At 43.9% G+C, this 21,072-nt stretch overlaps 1 protein-coding gene across 1 annotated transcript in view; it reads left to right on the top strand.

Moving 5' to 3' along the window:
- Positions 1 to 21,072, top strand: part of ABCC11 (ATP binding cassette subfamily C member 11) — an 81,211-nt gene that overhangs the window by 25,179 nt on the left and 34,960 nt on the right. The window contains 9 exon segments of the mRNA XM_027774486.1: positions 1 to 198; positions 2,155 to 2,328; positions 3,414 to 3,561; positions 3,705 to 3,853; positions 6,216 to 6,323; positions 10,186 to 10,446; positions 12,732 to 12,803; positions 15,925 to 16,049; positions 18,492 to 18,564. The exon segment at positions 1 to 198 is cut by the window's left edge and continues 9 nt beyond it. Coding sequence (XP_027630287.1) covers positions 1 to 198; positions 2,155 to 2,328; positions 3,414 to 3,561; positions 3,705 to 3,853; positions 6,216 to 6,323; positions 10,186 to 10,446; positions 12,732 to 12,803; positions 15,925 to 16,049; positions 18,492 to 18,564 — 1,308 coding nt within the window.

Below are 21,072 nucleotides of genomic sequence, written 5' to 3'. Positions count from 1 at the left end.
GAGCGGTCAGGGGATATTGTTCGTGGAGTGGGATTCTGTGTTGCCCTTTTTCTCACCGAGTGTGTGAAGTCTGTAAGCCTGTGCTCAACTTGGATCCTCAACCAGCGCACAGGCATCAGGTTTCGCTCAGCCGTTGCCACCTTTGCCTTTGAGAAGCTCATACAGTTTAAGTCTCTGACACACATCAGCACAGGAGAGGTAAGTGACTGGGACTGCATACTGCAGGTCAGACCCCTCTACCCTTCTTTCAGACATCATTTCCCTGAGGGCAGAGGCAGAGGAGTGGTTAGGGAATTAGAAGAGGAAGAAGAAAGAAAGAAAATTTCTAGGATGAATGTTGATAGCCATCGATAATTGCCTTAAGTCATGAAAGTAGGTTGACAATAACACAGGGAGGCCAGTCACTGTGGCTCAGATGTTACACAATGCTTAGTAGTGCTGAAACCATATGGGAAGGTCCTAGCTTTGTGTCCCCAGATCTCCCTGGGCAACTGGGTCTGGGCAATGTGTGTAGTGACCTTGGCTGGTTGAGGCCGATGATAGGTAGATGGTGGCAAAAAGACCCTTTGGGTTGTGTGTGTGTGTGTGTGTGTGTGTGTATTTCTTTCTGTCTTTTGGGATAAATAAAACAAACAAGCTAACAAAAGAGCAATATCCCAGGGAGATGCTATTTGCATTTAGAGAACTTAAGATTTATCCATCTATCAACAGAGAGTTACTGAAATATCAGTAGTTATTGAATCCTACCCTGGGCCAGCTCTTGTTCTGAGGGCCTGGGGATACAGCCATGATTAAAAAGACACAAATCCTGGGGCCATCATGTGGTGTGGTGGATTCCCTCATGATTGACCGTGGTTCGAGTCCTGGCCCTGGCAGCTTGAAAATTACGCCAGGCATATGTGTGTGTGCATGTGTATATGCTATCCTTTAGATTGGACTTTAGGAATCAAAGCTGAGTGTCCCGTGTGGTCCCAGCCTATAGGGCACTGAATCTTAGCAGCACATGCCACTGTGACTGGGCAAAAAGGAAATCACTTTAGTTTTTAGAGATTTTTGCTTTAGGGTATGTGTGCTTGCCAGAGAGAGATAGAGAGATAGAAAGTGAGAAATCAGTCCCTAGTAGGGATGGCCATGCTACAATCCCTTCTCCTCCATTCTCCTCTTGGGATTTTGGGCACACACATACATGCGCCTGATGTGAGTTTTGAGCCACTGGGTCCGGGACTTGAACCGCAGTCGACTACGTGGGAGTCCAGTGACGTAATCATTACTCCATCTGCTGGTTCCAGGAAATCACTTTTAAAGGGATTTAGAAGTAGTAATTCGAAAAGAAATTAGCAAGTTGGTTCCTTGACTATTTCTTGATTTGGAGAGTTAGCTTTTATGTAACACTGAACTAGGCAGTATATGTGGGGGAAGGAAGTAGGCAGAAGAATCTATGGCAAAAAAGAAGAAAGAGAAAGCAAGCAGATGGCATGGTGACTAAGGCTCTGGATCCCACAAGGCCGACAGTATGGTTTGAGTCCTGGACCTAGCGGCTTAAAAATCATGTTGGGTGCATGTACACGCATGGCCAAAATCCAGAGAGGAGAATGGAAGAGAAGGGACTGTGATATGGCCATCCCTTGGGGGGTGATTTCTCACTTTCTCTCTCTCTCTGTCTCTCTTTATCTCTCTATGGCAAAAAAAAAAAAAAAAAAAAAGACGATTCATCACCTTCCTAAAAAATTCTGTTAATATCATTAATAGTAGCCAAATGAATTAGAATAGGATAGAATGGAATGAAAGTGAAGCTATCCTCTGGAACCTGAATATTATCAGTAGCAGTAGTAATAATAGAGTCAGATACACCCTTTATTGAGCACATCCTATGTGTGCAGACACTATATCTCATCAAAATTCTCACAAAAAAAAATGTATAAGTAGGTGTAGTTATTCCAGTTTTACAGTTGGGGATACTGAGGCACAGAGTGGTAAAGTAACTTGTCAAGGGTCACACAGCCAGTGAAAAACAACTGTGAACCTAGGATGTCTGTCTCTGCCACTGTACCTCTCTGACGTTCCTCCTAGGAGAGGGCATGGTGAGGCCACCTGCCACCCCATCTGGGTACCTGGAAAGGTGATACCTGTGCCTATGGGCTTATTGTCTTCCAGGCCATCAGCTTCTTCACCAGTGACGTAAACTACTTGTTCGAAGGGGTGTACTACGGCCCCATGGTATCTCTCGCCTGCATATCGCTGATCACATGCAGCATTGCTGCCTACCTCATTCTCGGACCCACTGCTCTCATTGCCTCACTTTGCTATCTCCTGATTTTCCCGGTGGAGGTAATGACTTTCTTTGCCACCTGTTTGATTTTGGACATTCCCCACAACTCCCAGGGCCCTGGAAGGTGGGATACTTCTGAACACGGATGTTGACTCTTGTTGACCATCCATTCCATTGTGGTCAAGATTCAACTTTAATGCCTATCTCAAACTGTTCTCTGGCCAAAGCGTTTGTCCAGTAAATAAAAGGTGAATATAATGTAGGTGTCTATGAAGGGTCTTCTGCTTCATGACCTCTCCTCGGCAGATAATCTCTGTGTAAGATTTTTGTCCCTTTTCTTCTTCCCAGATTGTGCTGATGTATAATGCAGACAGCATTTAAGCTTTGGCTGAGCACAAGAGGATGAGGGAAGGGAAGCAATTTGCCTGACACATAATCAGGCAAAGAGAAGTGATTCTTGGATTATGTGTGCTCTGAATTATTACAATTGAGTGTTTGTCTTCCTCTGCATGGTTATTCTGATCAAAAGGTGATTGTAATTGTTAGAGGGTTCAGAATTTCCAAAGGCAGAGGACCCATATTTGTTCTTTAGTACACACCACCTGATTCAGAACTCAGGAGAGGAAGGCCCCTGGGAAGCCCCAGGTGATGACGGCCTGGAGAGACTTCCTTTGGAAAACCTTCATCAGGGACTTGGAACTGAGAGTTGCAATGGATTCATTCAGAGCAGGATTAAACCCAGGAGTCAGTCAGTCCATATCTGGAGTACCTTTGGAGATACTCCTGATTATCCTACTTATGCCAGGCTGAGTTCTTCCACCCTTGTCAGAAGAGGTTTATGGGGACCAGCAGATGGCATAATGGTTATGTCGCTGGATTCCCACGTAGTTGACAGCAGTTTGAGTCCTGGACCTGGTGACTTAAAACCCCTGCTAGGCTCATGGGTGTGTGTGTCTAAAATCCGAAGAGAAGACAGGAGAAGAAGGGATTGTGGCATGGCCATCTCCCCAGGTGGTGATTTCTCGCTTTCTGTCTTGCTGTCTCTTATCTCTGCAGAAAGTCAAGTGCCCTATAGCAAAAACCTTTCTTTAAAAAAAAAAAAGAGGTTTATGTACATCAATAAGCTATTGTGTCTTGACTACAGGCTTTCCTGACCAAAATGGCTGTGAAGATTCAAGATCACACATCTAAGGTCAGCGACCAGCGCATTCGTGTGACCAGTGAGGTTCTCACTTGCATTAAGCTGATTAAGATGTATACATGGGAGAAGCCATTTACAAAAATAATTGCAGGTATGAGAGTCTGGCTTTCAGATGATGTCATAGTGGGCCAAGCCTCTCACCTTTTGGGGATTTTTCCTGTTTCTGGAATTGTGCTATGCTCTTTGGAGAAAGCTTCCATGGTTATTTTCAGTGTGTTTCATTTTTATACCCAGACCTCAGAAGAAAGGAAAGGAAGTTACTGGAAAAGAGTGGGTTCATCCAGAGCCTGACCACTGCCGTCTTGTTCATCATCCCAACAGTGTCCACCATCGTCATGGTGCTGATTCACACATTCTTAAAACTGAAACTCACAGCCTCGTTAGTAAGTGCTGGATGCTTTGTTTTTTTCCCTCCGTAACAATAGGGATTTCTCACATGTCTTATCGCAGTCCACACTCCTCAAAGATCTGAAGGCTTTGCAAATGGACACTATTGGGTCATCGAAAACTCATGACATGTTTTTCTATGTAATACTGTGTCATGACTTTTCCAATGATCTAGTATAAGTTGATTTTGATTTTTCCCAACGTTTTGGGTGTTCAAGCTTTCTTCCATCTTAGCCCACCTGAGAAAGTGACGTATCAGATGACAGCTATGGGAGGGCAGGATGGCAGATTTAGGGATGCAGATTTATTATGTGTATATGTAGTTAAAACTCTAACAGTTCTGCTCATTCCTTGGGGTTGAGAATCCCCAGTGAGAGAGCTTCTCTGATCTCTGAATAAGAGCCCTGAAGTGTACTTTAAATAAAATGATATAGATAGCTTCTTTGGTCTCCCACATACCCCTCATCTTATTTATTTATTTATTTATTTATTTATTTATTTATAGACAGTGCTTTTGCTGGTGCAATCCTCCTGCCTCATCCTCCAAGCTGGGAGTATAAGCACGCATCACCACACCTGGCTATTTTTTAGATGGACTTTGTCATCCAGAACACCCTTAAACTTGTGATTCTCTTGTCTCAGCCTCCCAGGTGGCTGGGATTACAGTGTATGCCACCACTCTTGGACTTAAAGTTGGACCCGGTCCTGCCATGTGGTTCCAGTGTATGAAGTGCAGTGTCTTAGCCCTGTGTGCCACCACAGCTGGGCCCTTGTTTTTTCCTCTGGTGATCTGACCCTGGCCCTGAAAAGCAACTGTAGACTTTCTTTTAATCTTTGGATTTTTTTTTTTTTTTGCCATAGGGGATGTGTACTTACCAGAGAGACAGAGACAGAGAGAGAGAGAGAGAGAGAGAAAGATGGAAAATAAGAAATCCCCCCCCCCCCCAGGAGGGATGGCCATGTCACAATCCTTTCTCCTCCATTTTCCTCTCAGGATCTTGGGGACACATGCACCCCGTGTAATTTTCAAGCTGCCAGGTCCAGCACTGAAACCATGGTCAGCAACCACCTTAAACTTAGTCACTTGCTGGCCCCAGCTGTAGCCTCAGGGTTAGGAATTTCAATTCTTTGAGGAGAATAGAGGTGGTGATCTAGCCAGGATGCTACACTGGAAGCAGGAAAGGGTGCATTTGAGAGTCTGCGGCCAAGGGCCTGTGTGTGTTCCAGACAGCAGTCACTTCTGTGTGGCTCAGCACACACCAGAGAAACACCTCTGAGAAGTCCGAGGGTGAGGGGCCTATACAAGGGAAATGCCTAGACAACACTGCACTCACACAACACAGGATCAGACCAATGCATTCATGCTCCACTGGAGTTTATCTTTGGACAAGGTGGGATGAAGAAAGGGATGGAGATGTTTGTAGGTTGGAAGACCTCTTCTGAGATACCTCTGAAAGGACACCTCCTGGGATCCTGAGAGCCTGCTATTGTCAAATTGAGACATGGCTTACACAAAAGGGGAAGGAGATTTTGAATGCGAGAAAGGAAAAGAGCGTCTGGGGCAAAAAAGAAGAGACAGAACCTTGATAGCAGTGATAGTACCAAGCTACATTGACAGGAAACAAAGCTATCCCAACTATGAGGAGACTTAGAAAAAAAGTTCATGGAAAAATGGAATTAAAGTATGAGTTTATTTTGATGAAAATTTTTGGAAATCTATGCATAAATTGTTCATGTTATGTATAATATTTTCCATGAACTTAATTTTTTTTTTTTTTGCTATAGAGTATGCATGCTGCAAGAGGCAGAGAGGGAAAGGGAAAGTGAGAAAGCATCTCCCCAGAGTGGCTGGCCGCATCCCTTGCCTATTTTCTCAGAATGTTGAGTGCAGACACCACATGCCCAGTGTGTTTTTCAAGCCACTGGATCTGGGACTCGAACTGTGCAGTTGGCTGTATGGGTCTAGCCACCTTAACCACCATGCTATCAGATGCCTTTCCATGAACTTTTTGAAGACCCTTGGTATTTCCTCTTTTCTGTATTTTATTCCTATACCAAGTTTATGATTTTTATCACTATGCTCGTGGGGAACTGATCTCCCAAAGTTACAGAAGTACCCAGGGGTAGCTGCACAGGCACTAGGCCTTCCCACTCTGTGACTCTAATAGGAGTGCCCTCCCCCTCTTTTTTCCAGGTCTCCTCCCTCCAGATACCAGTATAGCCTCTGCCACACAAAGGGCCTTCTTATGGGAAGCTGCAGGGTGCTCTCCATTCAAGGCCCAGGGGTGGGAAGCCCTGGGGATGGAGGAAGTAGGAAGGGCTGCCATCCTCACTCACTTCCTTTCCCTCTTTATCCAGGCCTTCACCACGGTGGCTTCCTTGAATCCCCTGCGGCTGTCAGTGTTCTTTGTGCCCTTTTCAGTCAAAGGCCTCACGAATTCCCAGTCTGCGGTGGAGAGGTTCAAGGTCAGTAGTCAAAGGTCCAGCTGCATGGCCCCCTCTGTTTGGGGCTTTGTTTGTTTTCACCCTCCTTGATGTTCCTCCTGGATGTGTCCCCAAGTCAAGGTAGAATCCAGCCACGGCAGAGAAAGGACTGGCTAACTCTAGAACCTCCAGTGTTAAGGCTGATGTGGGGGCTGGGAGGAGAGATGAATCAGGCTGGGTCCTAGTTCCCAGAGAAAACTTAGAATGGTGTCTCCAAACCAGGTCTCCAACAGGTGGTCTGCACATCTTATTATCCACACACTCATGTGTGTGCATGCATACCCAGAATCCCAAGAGAATAGAGGAGAAGGGTTTATAGCATGGTCCTCCCTTCTGGGGGATGATTTCTCACTTTGCCTCTCTCTGCTTCCTTCTATCTCTCTCTGACAAGTGCACATGCCCTGGAAAAAAATATTAAAAAAAAAAAAATCTGCTGGGTCTGGGGTTCAATCCATGATCAACCATGTGGGAGTCCATGCCTCAACCACCATGCCACCTGCTGGCCCTCACCTACTTTTCTTTTCTTTTTCTTCTTCCTTTTTTTTTTTTTTGAGAGATTTTTTTTTTTTTTTTTTTTTGCTACGGAGCACATGTATTTGCCAGAAACAGAAAGTGAAAAATCACTCCATCACTCCCCACAGGGAGGATGGCCATGCCACAATCCCTTCTCCTCTATTCTCTTCTCAGGATTTTGAGCATGTGACCACATGCACCTGGTGTGATTTTCAAGCCACTGGGTCCAGAACTTAATAATGCATCTTATTATTGTATAGGGATACCCTGATAGTTTTGCTTTAAAAAAATTACATTTATTGGGGCCAGCAGGTGGCGTGGTGGTTAAGGATGCTGGACTTCCACATGGCCGACCATGGTTCAAGTCCCAGACCTGGCGGTTTGCTTTCTCACTTTCCCTCTCTCTCTCTCCCTCACTCTGTCCCTCTCTGGTCAAATAACATAAGTAAATAAATAAATAGATAAATGAAGTAAAATAAAATAATTCTAAAAAAATATATTTGTTACTTGTACTTAAAAATCTAGAAAATGTTTTTAAAGAATTATTTTATTTAACATTATTTATTTATTTAAATTTGACCAGATAGGGACAGGGTGGGGTGGGGGGAAGTGGAGAAACAAGCCACCAGGTTTGGGGCATAAACCGTGGTTGGCCAGGTAGGAGTTCAATGTCCTTAACTACCACACCACCCATTGGCTCCTAAAAACCTAGAAATTTTATATGAGAACTCAGATTTCTGAATTGTCTAAGTGATCAGAAGATCTAGTAACACTGGACCCATATTCTCCCATGACCACAAGCAGCTGGAGTTGGTGATAGCTGCCCTATTTAATGGGAGGATTTAGGTGCAGTTTGCTGCAGCCTCCACCATGTCCTACTGCACCTTCAACATGGGGCTGCATTTTTACTTACCATTTCTCTCTTATATTCATAATTGGCCTTGCCTCAGTCAGTGTTGGAGTTTGAAAACCCTAATCTAAATCAATTTTAAAAAGACATCTTGAAAGACATTTTGTAGTCATTCCACTTTTAAATGTATGTAGCCCCTTACTGTATCATTCATTCACTTGTTTATTCAAAAAATACTATTGAGCACCTACCACATGCCAGGCCCTGAGAATACTATACTGAGCATGACCAGAATGATCTGGCTCTCAGGGAGTTCCAATCTGATGTTGCAAACAGATAACTGGCAAGTTAATTAATGGCCATAGAAGATTAGATGAGATCATATGAGAGCGATGATACTGGTAAAACAGTGTGATGTTCTAGAAAAGGAGGGGGAGGGCTAGCACTGTGGTGGATAGACTGGTCAGGGAAAGATCTCTGCCAAGGTGACTTCTGAGCTGAGTGATGATGACTAGGCAAAGGGAACAGCAAGTGCCAACGCCTTGAGGCTGGAGTAAACTTGGCTTGTCCAAATACACAAAGACACTTCATTCTTTGTCAATAGCCTCAGGAGCATCCCTAACTTTCCAGCAGCTGTGTTCAGGCTGTCTTCTTTCCCAGGATTGTGCTGAGTTGTCTCATCCATTTTCCCCTTCTGTACCAATTTTCATCTGTGGGATGGGAAGAGATGAAGACACTACAATCTAGGCTCAGAAGGGTTGGTAAATATGGCTAGAACATCAATCCATAGGCTAGACTCTAAGAATACTCCAGGTAGAGATATGTGAATATAACTTGACTTTAACGGGTTCATACTTTTCACCTGCCTTTCTTTTTTTTTTTTTAAGATTTTTTTTTCTAGGGCATGTGCACTTGCTGGAGAGAGACAGAGAGACATAGAGAAACAGAGAGAGGGAAAGTGAGAAATCAGCTCTCAGAAGGGAGGACCATGCTGCAATCCCTTTTCCTCCATTCTTCTCTTGGGATTCTGGGCATGCGTGCATGCACACACATACGCTCAGCACGATTTTCAAGCTGCTGGATCTGGGTTCATGTGGAAATCCAGCACCTTAACCACCATGCCACCTGCTGGCCCTTATCTGTCCTCCCGCCCACCCCACAATCTTTTCTACATGCCATAATGTGTGCTTGCCAGAGAGACAGAAAGTGAGAAATCACATCCCCCCGCCCCCCAGAGTAGATGGCCAGGCCACAATCCCTTCTCTTCTCAGGATTTTGGGCACATGTACATATGGGTTTGGTGTGAGTTTCAAGCCACTGGATCCGGGACTCAAACCATGGTCGACCATGTGGGAGTCCAGCGCCTTAACCATCATAACACCTGCTGGCCCTCACCTACCTTTCTTTCTTTCTTTTTTTTGGGAGAGGTTTTCGCTATAGGGCGCGTGCACTCTCCAGACAGACAAAGACAGAGAGACAGAAAGTGAGAAATCACCCCCCAGGGGGGATGGCCATGCCACAATCCCTTCTCCTCCATTCTCCTCTCAGGATCTTGGGCACGCATGCACACGCGCCCGGCGTGAGTTTTAAGCCACCGGGTCTGGGACACGAACCACAGTCGACTATGTGGGAGTCCAGCGACATAGCCATTATGCTAACTGCTGGTCACTCATCTAACCTATCTTTCTTAATGCTAGAATTCATACCGCATAACCCTATGTTTTATAGGCCAGTGAGATGGTGACCCAGAGAGACATGGGCTGCTAATGGTCACATTTCAAAATGTATTACCTAAAATAACACTTCCCACAGTGTAGCAAATGTTTTTATTTTTAATAGCTATAAAAAATTTACTTATGGGGCCAGCAGGTATCATGGTGGTTAACACAATGGACTCCCACATGGCCAACTGCAATTTGAGTCCTAGAACCAGCAGTTTGAGAATCACGCCAGGCATATGTGTGTGTGTCCAAGATTCCAAGAAGAAAATGAAAGAGATAGGATTGTGGTGTGGCCATCCCTACTAGGGGGTAATATCTCACTTTTCCTCTCTCCGTCTTTCTCTGTCTCTCCAGTGAGTGCATCCATCCTACGGAAAAACCTAAAAAAAAATGTAAAGTTATTAGAAAAACTGCACGTTAATCCTGTGAGTCAATGGCTATTATTATTTGGGATGAGGCTAATGTAGAGTTCGGGCTTTGTCCACTGACAGTGCAGGTGGTATGCAAATGTGGAAAAGTTGCCCAATGGTCTGAAATTTGACAAGTATTCACCTAGAATTTTCGCCAGAAGAAATTGGCCTCCTCATAACTGGTGGTGGTACTTTAAACTTTTACTGTTATTTAAAGTTCACTAAACCATACCAACTAGTAGGCCAATAAAACTGAGTACGTGTTCATACTGAACTAAAGAACCAAATTTCTCCTCCCTCTCCCACAACCACCTCCCCCACTTTTTTTTTTTTTTTTTTTGCCTTTACAGAAATTTTTCCTCCAGGAGAGCCCTGTAATATATGTCCAGGAATTGCAAGACCCCAGCAAAGCTGTGGTTTTGGAAGACGCCACCTTGTCATGGCGACAGACCTGCCCAGGAATTGTCAATGGGGCGCTGGAGTTGGAGAGGAATGGACACCATTCTGATGGGATGACCAAGGCTCAGCCACCTTTAGGTGCCCTCAGGCCAGAGGATAAAGGGGACAGCCTGGGCCCAGAGTTACACAAAATAAACCTGGTGGTATCAAAGGTAACTTTGTCCGGGCCATACAGGCAGGTCAGCTGCCAGACTTTTGAGGCTAAAAGCTCGCCAGGCACCCCACCATTTCCTTGGCTAAAAACTGCCCTCTCTAAGATCTCCCTTTGCAATATAGACTTTTCATAGAGAGCCATTACAGGAAGTCTTTCAAACTTTAGTATGAATTAATCAATCATGTGAATTTTTTTTATGATGATCAAAACCCAGAATAATAGGAGAGTACTGTGTACTGGTGTTTGCAGGGACCCAGGACACAGAAAGAAGGAGAGGAAGGAAGCTTAGCTACTAATTTTCTTATGTTCTCATTGGTTCGTCAGAAAAGTAATGTCTTTCCGTGCAAGAATGCATTATGACCTTTCCAACAACCCAAAAGTATGTACCAAGTATTATCCTACATGTTTCGATTTGCTTATTCTGTGAACTCACTTTATCTGGCTCCTTCTCTGCCAAATATTTATAAGACTAACTTCCTGCTCTCTCATTTTCATCACTTTTCTTCCCTTTTCTATTATCTAGTAATGTAAATATTACTGTATAATAATAATAATAGATGCAGTATTCCCACCTTATTCATGGTTTCATACCATAAAGGTGCTCCTCCTTGGTGACACTTTCTCCCCACCTGGAGGCGACACTCACAGTGGGTGAACTCCTTGTAGATCACATGGTCTGAAAGTAGGTTAGTTTAGTATGTTTTGAAAGAGAGAGAGAGACCATATCACATAGCTTTTATTATAATATACAGTGATAATTGCTCTATTTTATTATCAGTCCTTAGCTATTGTCCTTAAGCTCACACTGTACCTAATTTTCAAATGAAACATTGTCATCAGCATGCATGTGTAGGAAAGAACATAGTATAGACAGGGTTCAGTATTATCCATGGCTTCAGGTCTTATCCACTGGGAGTCTTGGGATGTATTCCCCATGGAGAAAAAAGGAACTATTGTATAGAAATTGATACAGATATTGATCCATATGTAACAATAAATATCTAAATATTTATTTATTTATTTATTTGAGGGAGATTTTTGCTATAGGGTGTGTGTGGTTGTGGAGATACAGAAAGAGACAGAGAGACAGAAAGCAAGAAATCACCCCCCAGAGGGGATGGCAATACCACAATCCCTTCTCCTCCATTCTCCTCTTGGGATTCTGGACACGCATGCACATGCGACCAGCATGAGTTTCAAGCTGGTGGGTCTATGACTCAAACTGCTGCCAGCTACATGGGAGTCCAGTTATGTAACCATTACACCATCTGTTAGTCCCAAAATCTATTTTTTTAAGAGTGATTTTTTTTGCTATAGGGTGTGTATACTCGCTGGAGTATACACTATCCTAGCCTCAACCACCATTGTGCTACTCCCAAAACCTTCTTACCAGCTTCCACTTTTGCCCTCCTAGGATCTGCTGCCATGTGGTAGACAGAGGGATCTTTCTAAAATGTAAACCAACTCAGGTTACTTTCCTACTTAAATCCTCAATGGCTCCCACTGCCCTTGGGATACAGGCCTGGCTTCCACCAAGTGCCTGCTGCTACCTCTGATTTCTTCTCCCATTCACTCCCTGTAACCCAGCTGCACCTCACTTCTCATAGCTCTTTGACAGCTAACCTTGCCTTGGCCTCAGGACCTATGCACCTCCTGTTCCTACATAGAGCAATCTTGCTCTAAATCTTCCTATGTCTGGTTCTTTCTTGCCATTTAAGTCTAAGCTGCAATGACACCTGCTCATATCACTTATTGCCATCTGATTTTATTGATTGATTGACAGGTCTGTCTCTCCATCCCTCTATCCTGCACACTTACTAAAATGTAAGCTTAGTGAGAGTTTTTTTTCCCTTCACTGTTTGGTACATACAAGAAATTCAGATGATTACTTGATGGGTGAATGAATGAATAAATGAATGAATGAATGAAGGCAGGCAGGAATTATGTGAGGTTGGCTTCTTTTTCCTCAGTTTACAGATAAATCAACTGAGGCTCAGGGAGGCTAAGTAATGTTCTCAGGATCATAGAGTAGAGTAGGTGCCAATGTGGAATTCAGGTTTTTACACACTAGCCATAAGTTCTTCTCTGCTACTTCCATGCAACTTTCTTTCTCCAAGGGTGCCCCATTCCTGTGCTATAGGTGGAACTCCAAGTTCCTTTTGAGCCTTGCTTGTATGAGTTTTTTGCAATATATGTGGTTATTTTGTGTCCTGTTTGTCATTTCGTGGGCAGGTGGGAGGGTTATGCTGTCTTGACACCTATCTGTCCTCCTTGGTTTTGCAGGGGATGCTACTAGGGGTTTGTGGCAACACAGGGAGTGGCAAGAGCAGCCTCCTGTCAGCTATCCTGGGAGAGGTAAGTAGCTTTGTGGCCCCACACATCCCTACCATAGGCATCCAGGTGTCCCTACCTGAGTTCCTCCAGTGGAACTTACCACTGCCTCCTTCCTCACAGAGGTCTGAGAGAATAGGATTTGTGTAAGGCTGTGTGTACAGCATGGAGAAGTTGATTCACAAGGGTGCTCCTCCTCAGTGCCACCTTCTTCCCACCCAGAGGCAACACTCATGGTGGGTGAGCTCCTTGAAGATCCCATGGGGACCCATCCTCGCTGTTCTCTGTGATGATATAGAGGGTGTTTCAAAGTCTGATATGGAACTAAAAATCATTTCACAAAACCAAATTTGTACTGTTCAGGGATGGGACATATATCCCTGTGGGACAGATAGCATTGGAAACAAAATGTGGGAAGAGAAAATATAAAAAGAAAGGAAGGAAAGACGGTAGGTAGGGGGCATGGAAAGAAGGCCCTCCTAATGGGATAAGATAGTCTTACCCCAGCAGTGGAATCTACAAACCTTCTTGGTATCCCCTGCCCTTCAGATCTGAACCCCAATTCTAGTGTCTGTGGACTATTTCTGCTTTGGCTATAACCATGCAGACATGTGGCTCAGCACATCCCTTCTCTCATTTAAAAACAACAACAACAACAAAAAAAAAACCCCCAAAAAACCAAAATCAACTCATTCCCTCATATCATTTGGAGTCACATTTTGCACATTTCATAATAAACAGCTTTAAATGTCCAGGACCCCTGGTATGCATTTACCTCTTTGCAGTGGTTTCTCACAGCCCTTCTCCACCCAGCCTCAGCCTCCCTGTCTCCTGGGGAGTCTTACTCTTCCCCTTTCTTTCTTTGCTCTCATCCCCACTTCCTACATTGTCCAGAGAACAGCTCTTCCCTCAGCCCCTCTCCCAAATGCATGTAGCTGAACTTGCCACGTCCTTGGAATGTGGTTATCAGCAGCAGTGCTCTGAACACATCTGTCTGCCTGCTCCACAGGCTTCTTCACAGCTGGGGATAGGAAAGAATTCATTCCCCTCAGTATATCTGTGAAAGAGAGAGAAAGAGAGAAAGGGAGGGAGAGGGAAGAAGTAAGTATTTCTAACAGGATCTGGCCATGCCATGATCCCCTGCCCTACCTAGCTAGGATTATAGGCACACATTGGAGCACCTAGTGTGTTTAGATTGGTCCAAGATCTGAACCCGGGTCTTCCATGCCCTGCCAACTGTGCCATCCTGGCTGGGCTGAAAGACTCAATTAAAATTAAGAAATAGTAAAAGAGTTTAAGTATTTGCATGCCAACCTTGTGCTTAGAGTGTTTTCCCTTCAATCCTTATAAGAACCCAATGAAGACTTACTCATTATGGTCCATTTACAAGTGAGTAAATGAAGTTCACAGAGGTGACTCACACAAGGTCTCCCAACATGTAAAGGGTGAGCCAGGGCTGACACCCAAATATACCAGGTGGAAAAGCTTTGCTTTTCATCCAGCAGTAATTTCTGGCAGCCTCTATTCAAGGCCACCTTTCCACATGGCCAGTGGTCTGTCAGTTTCCTCTGAAAATGAACCAGTCACTTCCAATAAAGAAAAACAAATTGATGTCATTTAAAAGTTTTGTTCTTATTATCTAATGCCTGGCTCCACATTAAATGTAAAAAGTACAAGAGAAACAAGATAAATGAGAGAAAGGAACAAGGGCGATGAGGTCCTGTGTGGGGTGGTAAGGATGGGGAAATGGTCTCTATTCATTTATTTTTCCTTAAAGTTTACTTATTTCCTTCATGAGGGTGAGAGACAGAGAGAGAGAGGAAGATGAGCACCCTCACAGTCCCACGCTGTGATCATCCTCTGCCAGTCTTCCCAGCTGGCTGGGATCATGGACACTCATCCCCAGCTTGTGTAGCTCAACCAGGGAACCAAACCTGTGGGCTTCCACATTAATCAGATGTTAGCTGAACAGCCAGCAAGTTACTACTGCACGACTGAACCAGCCCTCTTTTTGTTTTTGTTTTGGTTTGTTGCTTTCTTTCATGAGCAAGAGAGGAAAGAGAGAGTGCACACGCGCACACACAGGGTCTTGACGCCATGATCCACCCCTAGCCTTCAGCCAGCCCCAGGTCGTGGGGAAGTGTGTGTCCAACATACAAAAGGGAACTTCTGGACACAAACCAGAAACCTTCCCACATGGAATTGCCTCGCCTTGCATCACATTTTCCTGTTGGGCCACTGTCTGGCCCCTTAACTGGTGTTTTTTAACCCCTATAGAAAAACAGAAAGACTATGATGAAGACCTATAGCCCCACCATCTAGATTGAATTAGTACATAGTATTTACATATTTGCCTCCTCTATGAAGCTGTTTTTTGTTTTGTTCTGTTTTTTTAAGTTTTTGCTATAGGGTGTGAGCACTCACCAGAAAAGGTGAGAAATCACCCCTAGGAAGGATGTCCTTGCCACTGCAATACCTTCTCCTCCAGTCTCCTCTTGGGATTTTGGGTGCACACACACACACACACACACACACACACACACACACATACATGCCCAGCATGATTCTCAAGACTCCAGGTCTGAAACTCGAACTGTGCAGTTGGCTATGTGGGATCTAGCACCCTAACCTCCAGGCCACTTGCTGGTCCAAAGCTATGTGTTTGTAGAACTATTTTAGATTTCAGAGATTATGATATCTCCCTACTAAACACCTCAACCTGATGTCCAAAAAAGGGACATTTTTTCCCTATCTAAGTACAGTAACATTATCATACCTCACAGCAGCAGTTCTAATACTCAGGCATAGTCAGAGATTGCCTGGAGCTTTCAGTCTGTACCGTGAAGACATAGAGATTGCTAGGAAATAGAGAACTGGGGAAATAAGAAGGGTAAAGATATGGGGGTATCTTTAATGCAAACCTTGTATTCAGGCAAAGTAGGAGTTGGTCTATAACTCCCACTTGTTCCCATGGCTGCTCCTCAGGCTCACTGATGGACTTGACAGGGCTTTGTTAAAAGTTCTTCTTATATAGGAGAGCCTGAGGGTCCCAGAGGGCAGAGGGACCCTGGGGATTAAAACTGTTGAGCCAGGTAGAGTCTTACCCTGACTCGTCTAATCCTGAGGCTGGATCTATTCTCTGCAGATGCATTTGCTGGAGGGATCAGTGGGGGTGCATGGAAGTCTAGCCTACGTCCCCCAGCAGGCCTGGATCATCGGGGGTAGTGTGAGGGAGAACATCCTCATGGGAAACCAGTATGACAAGGCCCGGTAAGCTGCTGGGAGGGACAGGGAAGGGCATGTGGGAGGGTAGGCTGGTTCAAGGGAGGGTTCTCCAGCTACAGTGGTCATGAGACAACAGCGAACACTTACGTACTCACGTCTATGTATCCCCATAATTTCTCCTTATGGTGAGAGAAATATCATCATATTAATTTTCCAGATGGTCAGCTGAGGCTTGACTTCATTTTCCCAAAGTTTCTCAGCTAGTACGATATGAGAGAGTCAGGACTAAGCCCAGTTGCTTTTAGAAATCTCATGCTTACCTATTATGCTTTATTGGCTCAAAGTAGTCAACACCCATGCTCCTCTAAAACTGTTCATGAAACTTCATTCGTGTTCATTAAACTCTGACCCCTAAGTCAAGAGGGAAACAAAGTGGACTGATGAGGTTGTGCGCTGTAGAGGAAATGAGTTCAGACTCATGGTCCAGTGGAATTCCCACTTCCCATCTGCATCCCTCATTTCCCTTTGTGACCTCTCCCTAACCCCTGGGGGTGACCTGCTCGAGGCATGCACTTGGATGTCATGGGTGAAGCCCGTTCAGTGGAGAAGCCAGGAAATCAGCCTTGAGTGCCACAGCTGCACTTTCAAGTATGGTGAACTCTGACCTCCTTTGACTATGTGCTTGATTTTGCAATCTGCTCCCAGGGAGAGGTGTAGATAGGTGTGTAAACTGGCCATCTCTAACTAGTTGTCCTTTAGGCACCTCAAAATCATGAGCCCCTAGATCCCTGCTTCTCCTCGTAAGGTGTTCAATTCATTTAATAGTGTCTCCTAACCTTTGCACCCCAGTGAGTCTGTCACCTCCTCCTCTGATAACTTCCACGTCTATTAATCACTAGTCTTGAGTAAATCTATCTCCCAAATATCTTATGTGTTGTCTCCTTTCCATCTCCAGTGTTGTTTCAGTCTATGATCTTTTTTGAACAGTTCCTACTGCCCTGCCCTGGGGTCCTTGTCTCTAATTTCTAGTTCTGTTACACCCTGCATACTGTCTCCAGGACAGTAGGCTGAAAACACAGCTCTCATCCTGTCACTGCTCTGACTTCAGAACAACACAGTTCCTAGAGTGCTTGTGAAATATCTGTCAAAAATAAAAAAGCACCAACCCTTTGACTCAGCAAACTCACTGCTGGGTATTTAATGTAGATGTTTTCGCCATGAACACAAAGACCCCTATACAAGAATATTCACACTGTGTTGTTAATAGGAGCACAAGACTAGAGACAACCCAAATGTCCATCTTTTTGGGATACGGGTTCAATAATTATGGTGCTGCCTTATAATGGAATACTATGGCACCATTAAAACAATATAAACCTGGGGCCAGCAGGTGGTGTGGTGATTAAGGCAGTGGATTCGCACATTGCTGATCATGGTTTAAGTCCCAGACCACAGCTCTCATCCTGTCACTGCTCTGACTTCAGAACAACACAGTTCCTAGAGTGCTTGTGAAATATCTGTCAAAAATAAAAAAGCACCAACCCTTTGACTCAGCAAACTCACTGCTGGGTATTTAATGTAGATGTTTTCGCCATGAACACAAAGACCCCTATACAAGAATATTCACACTGTGTTGTTAATAGGAGCACAAGACTAGAGACAACCCAAATGTCCATCTTTTTGGGATACGGGTTCAATAATTATGGTGCTGCCTTATAATGGAATACTATGGCACCATTAAAACAATATAAACCTGGGGCCAGCAGGTGGTGTGGTGATTAAGGCAGTGGATTCGCACATTGCTGATCATGGTTTAAGTCCCAGACCTGGTGGCTTGTTTTCTCACTGTCCCTCTCTATCTCTCTCTGGTGTATTAAAAAATAAAAAAGAATAATAACCAATAAGTAATTTAAATGAATAATTAAATAACAATATAAACCCATATATTCTGTACACATACATACATAAATATAGCATTTATGAATAAATGCATAAAAATCTATAATGGTGTCTGTTTCTGAGGAAAACAGCTTAGGGTCAATGTAAGAGTGACTTGCTTTTCACTATATCTTTTTGTTCTGTTCAAATACGTATATAATTTTAATTGTCAGAGGATGTATGTACTTGCCAATGGGTCATGCCACAATCCCTGCCCTTCTGATTTTAGCACACATGTATACACACCCAGCATGATTTTCAAGCCACTGGGACCAGGATTCAAACTGGTCAACCTTGTGGGATCTGGCTCCCTTAGTCACTAGGCTACAGGGGTGGGCTCTATTCAAATATTAACTAATAGCATGCATTAGTTTAAAGGAAATGAAAGATATAAGGAAAGGAAAAAAGCCTCCATGGTTTACCATTAAGTACAAGATCAAGTCCAAATTTCTTAGCATGGAATTCCAGGTCTTTCCCTTTAAAATGTGGGCAGTTGGGGGCTCGAGGTCCAGCCCTTATGCCTTATAGCTAGCTTCCTGTCCTTTACAGATACCTCAAGGTGCTCCATTGCTGCTCCCTGAACCATGACCTGGAAATTCTGCCCTTTGGAGACATGACAGAGGTGAGTGGGAGACGACCATACTGGCTCTGTTTTGATGTGGGTGCCTTTGCTCTCAGGCTCCCTCCTAGGGCAGCTCTTCCTTCCCAGAGCATCCAGAGTTTCTTTGCAGCTGCTGTTTCAATGTCAAGAACACCTCCCCCACTACTGAAGGAACTTGGGGCTCATCAACTTGGGGAGTTGGATAAAAAAGAGGCTACCTTAGTCCACAAAAGTAGAGAGAAGACCTTAGGCTCCTCCTCTTGGATCAAGGGCAGAGATCTTATGAAGAAACCCCATGTACCCTCTGCCATCTCTGGCCAGCACTTTCTTCATTAATGGGAACATTAACCATGGCCTTACCTGGTCAGCCTGACTTCCAACTGTAACACTTTTCTGCTAGTTCCCCAAGTTGCACATTTACAGTCACTTTTTTTTTCTCTTTTTTTTTTTTTGGAGAGGTTTTTGCTATAGGATGTGTGCACTTGCCAGACAGACAGAGAGAGACAGAGAGACAGAAAGCAAGAAATCACCTCCCAGGGGGGATGGCCACACCGCAATCCCTTCTTTTCCATTCTCCTCTCGGGATCTTGGGCACACACGCACACGCGCCCAGCGTGAGTTTTAAGCCACCGGGTCCGGGACGCGAACCGCGGTCGACTACGTGGGAGTCCAGCAACATAGCCATTATGCTAACTGCTGGTCCCTTTACAATCATTTTTAATCCACATGAGACCCACCCCACAGATGAAAGTAGAATTGTTATCTTGATTTTACTATCTAATAACATCCCAGTCTGTTGAGCACTAACTACGTGTAAGGTACCATTCTGGCATCTTAGTGCAGTGCCTGAGGAAAGCCTCACTGTAACTCTAGGTGGGCAGTCCTTTTATTATCCTTTGTTTACAGATGGGACTGTAAGTCCATGAGGGAAGAGAGCTAAATTCTCTTGTTATTTCTTTATGTATTTATTTGTTTAGATTTTTGCCATAAGGTACATGTGCTTGCCAGAGAAAGAGAGAGAGAGAGAAAGAGAGAGAGAGAGAAAGTGAGAAGTCACCAGGAAAATCCCTTCTCCTCCATTCTCCTCTCTGAATTTCAAGCACACACATGTGTCTTTTCAAGCCACCAGGATCAACTTGAACTTGCCAAATCTGCCTTGTGGGGATCCAGTGCCCTAACAATTACACCACCTGCTGGCTCTCAATTCTCTTATTGAAGGTTGTTTCTTCAGTAGGAAGAATAATATCTCATCTGCTAAATGGCATAAATAAGACTACTGACCTTATGAGATTGCTTTGACATTTAAATAGGTTAATACTTACAAAGTGCTTTGAACAATGTCTAGCATGGAGTCAGTGTTAGCTATTACAAGAGCACAGTGGGCATTTAATAAGTACACTGTGGAATACTACTCAGCCATAAAAAGCAATGAGACCCAGACATTTGATAGAAGGTGGATAAATAGATGAATATGGAAGATATACCGCTAAGTGAAGTAAGCCAGACTATGAAAGAGAGGCATTGTATGTCCCCACTTAATATATACTGAATGTCTGCATTCTATAGCAGAAATGGAAAGATTGGATGATTTAAAGACATGGAGGACAACTGTAGACACTGGAGACAGTGTGGAAGGAGGATGGGAAATCGGGGAGGATCAAGAGGGAGGGAATCAAGGGGAAAAAGAAAGAAGCAAAAACATTTAAGGGACACAAAAATAGAAAATTATCTGTTGATAATATGTATGGTAATAACTTTACTGAGTCAATATGCAGTGCATGCAGGATGGGACAATACATTTGGCATATTGTAATGATACACAGTGATTGACTGTAAAATAAATAAATAAATAAATAATCAGTGTTTGTTGGATGGATGGATGGATAGATAGATAAGGAAACCAGGTCAGGCAGTTTATCCAAGGTCATATGATGGTGACCTGGAGGCAGATCAATGAGAAGAGATTACCCTGATACCTTCAAACTTTTCTCTACAGAGACCTCAAGAATTCATGGTAGAACAGGGATTAGGACTTGTACTTGGGCTCCCAGGTCCTCAGAGTCTGACTGAGGGCTGGGGTAGCTGACAGCTACCCGCAGTATTAATCTTCAAGGGGACCCAAAGCACATTCAGTAACAGGTTTCCATGCTTGACCCCTAACATGGCCTGTGCTGTGTGAGATGGCCCTTCCCATGACAGCAATACAACCCTTTCCAGTCACCGCAGGGCTGTCTGCTGAGTGGTCATAGTGTAACTAGCCTTAGACCATAACCCCAGCCCAGACTGATGTTCCTGTAAGTTGGCAGTTGAAGTCCTTCGAGATTTAAAACTTGAATAAGATATAAAATAATGCTGTTTCTTGGGAATAAATGCTTTATTTTATTGCCTACCTTTTCAGTAGTCTAATATACTTCTTGAGAAGTTGACAGGCTTTGAAAAATGGTATCTAATTATGAATTATCAAGTTTTAAGTAATTGAAATTCATTTTTATCCCTTGCAAAGTAAGTTTTGAAAACATCTCTTAAGTG

The sequence above is a fragment of the Tupaia chinensis genome, unplaced genomic scaffold, assembly GCF_000334495.1.
Source record: "Tupaia chinensis unplaced genomic scaffold, TupChi_1.0 Scaffold000439_1, whole genome shotgun sequence".
Taxonomy (NCBI): Eukaryota; Metazoa; Chordata; class Mammalia; order Scandentia; family Tupaiidae; genus Tupaia; species Tupaia belangeri.
This window is presented reverse-complemented; position numbering and strand designations above follow the sequence as displayed.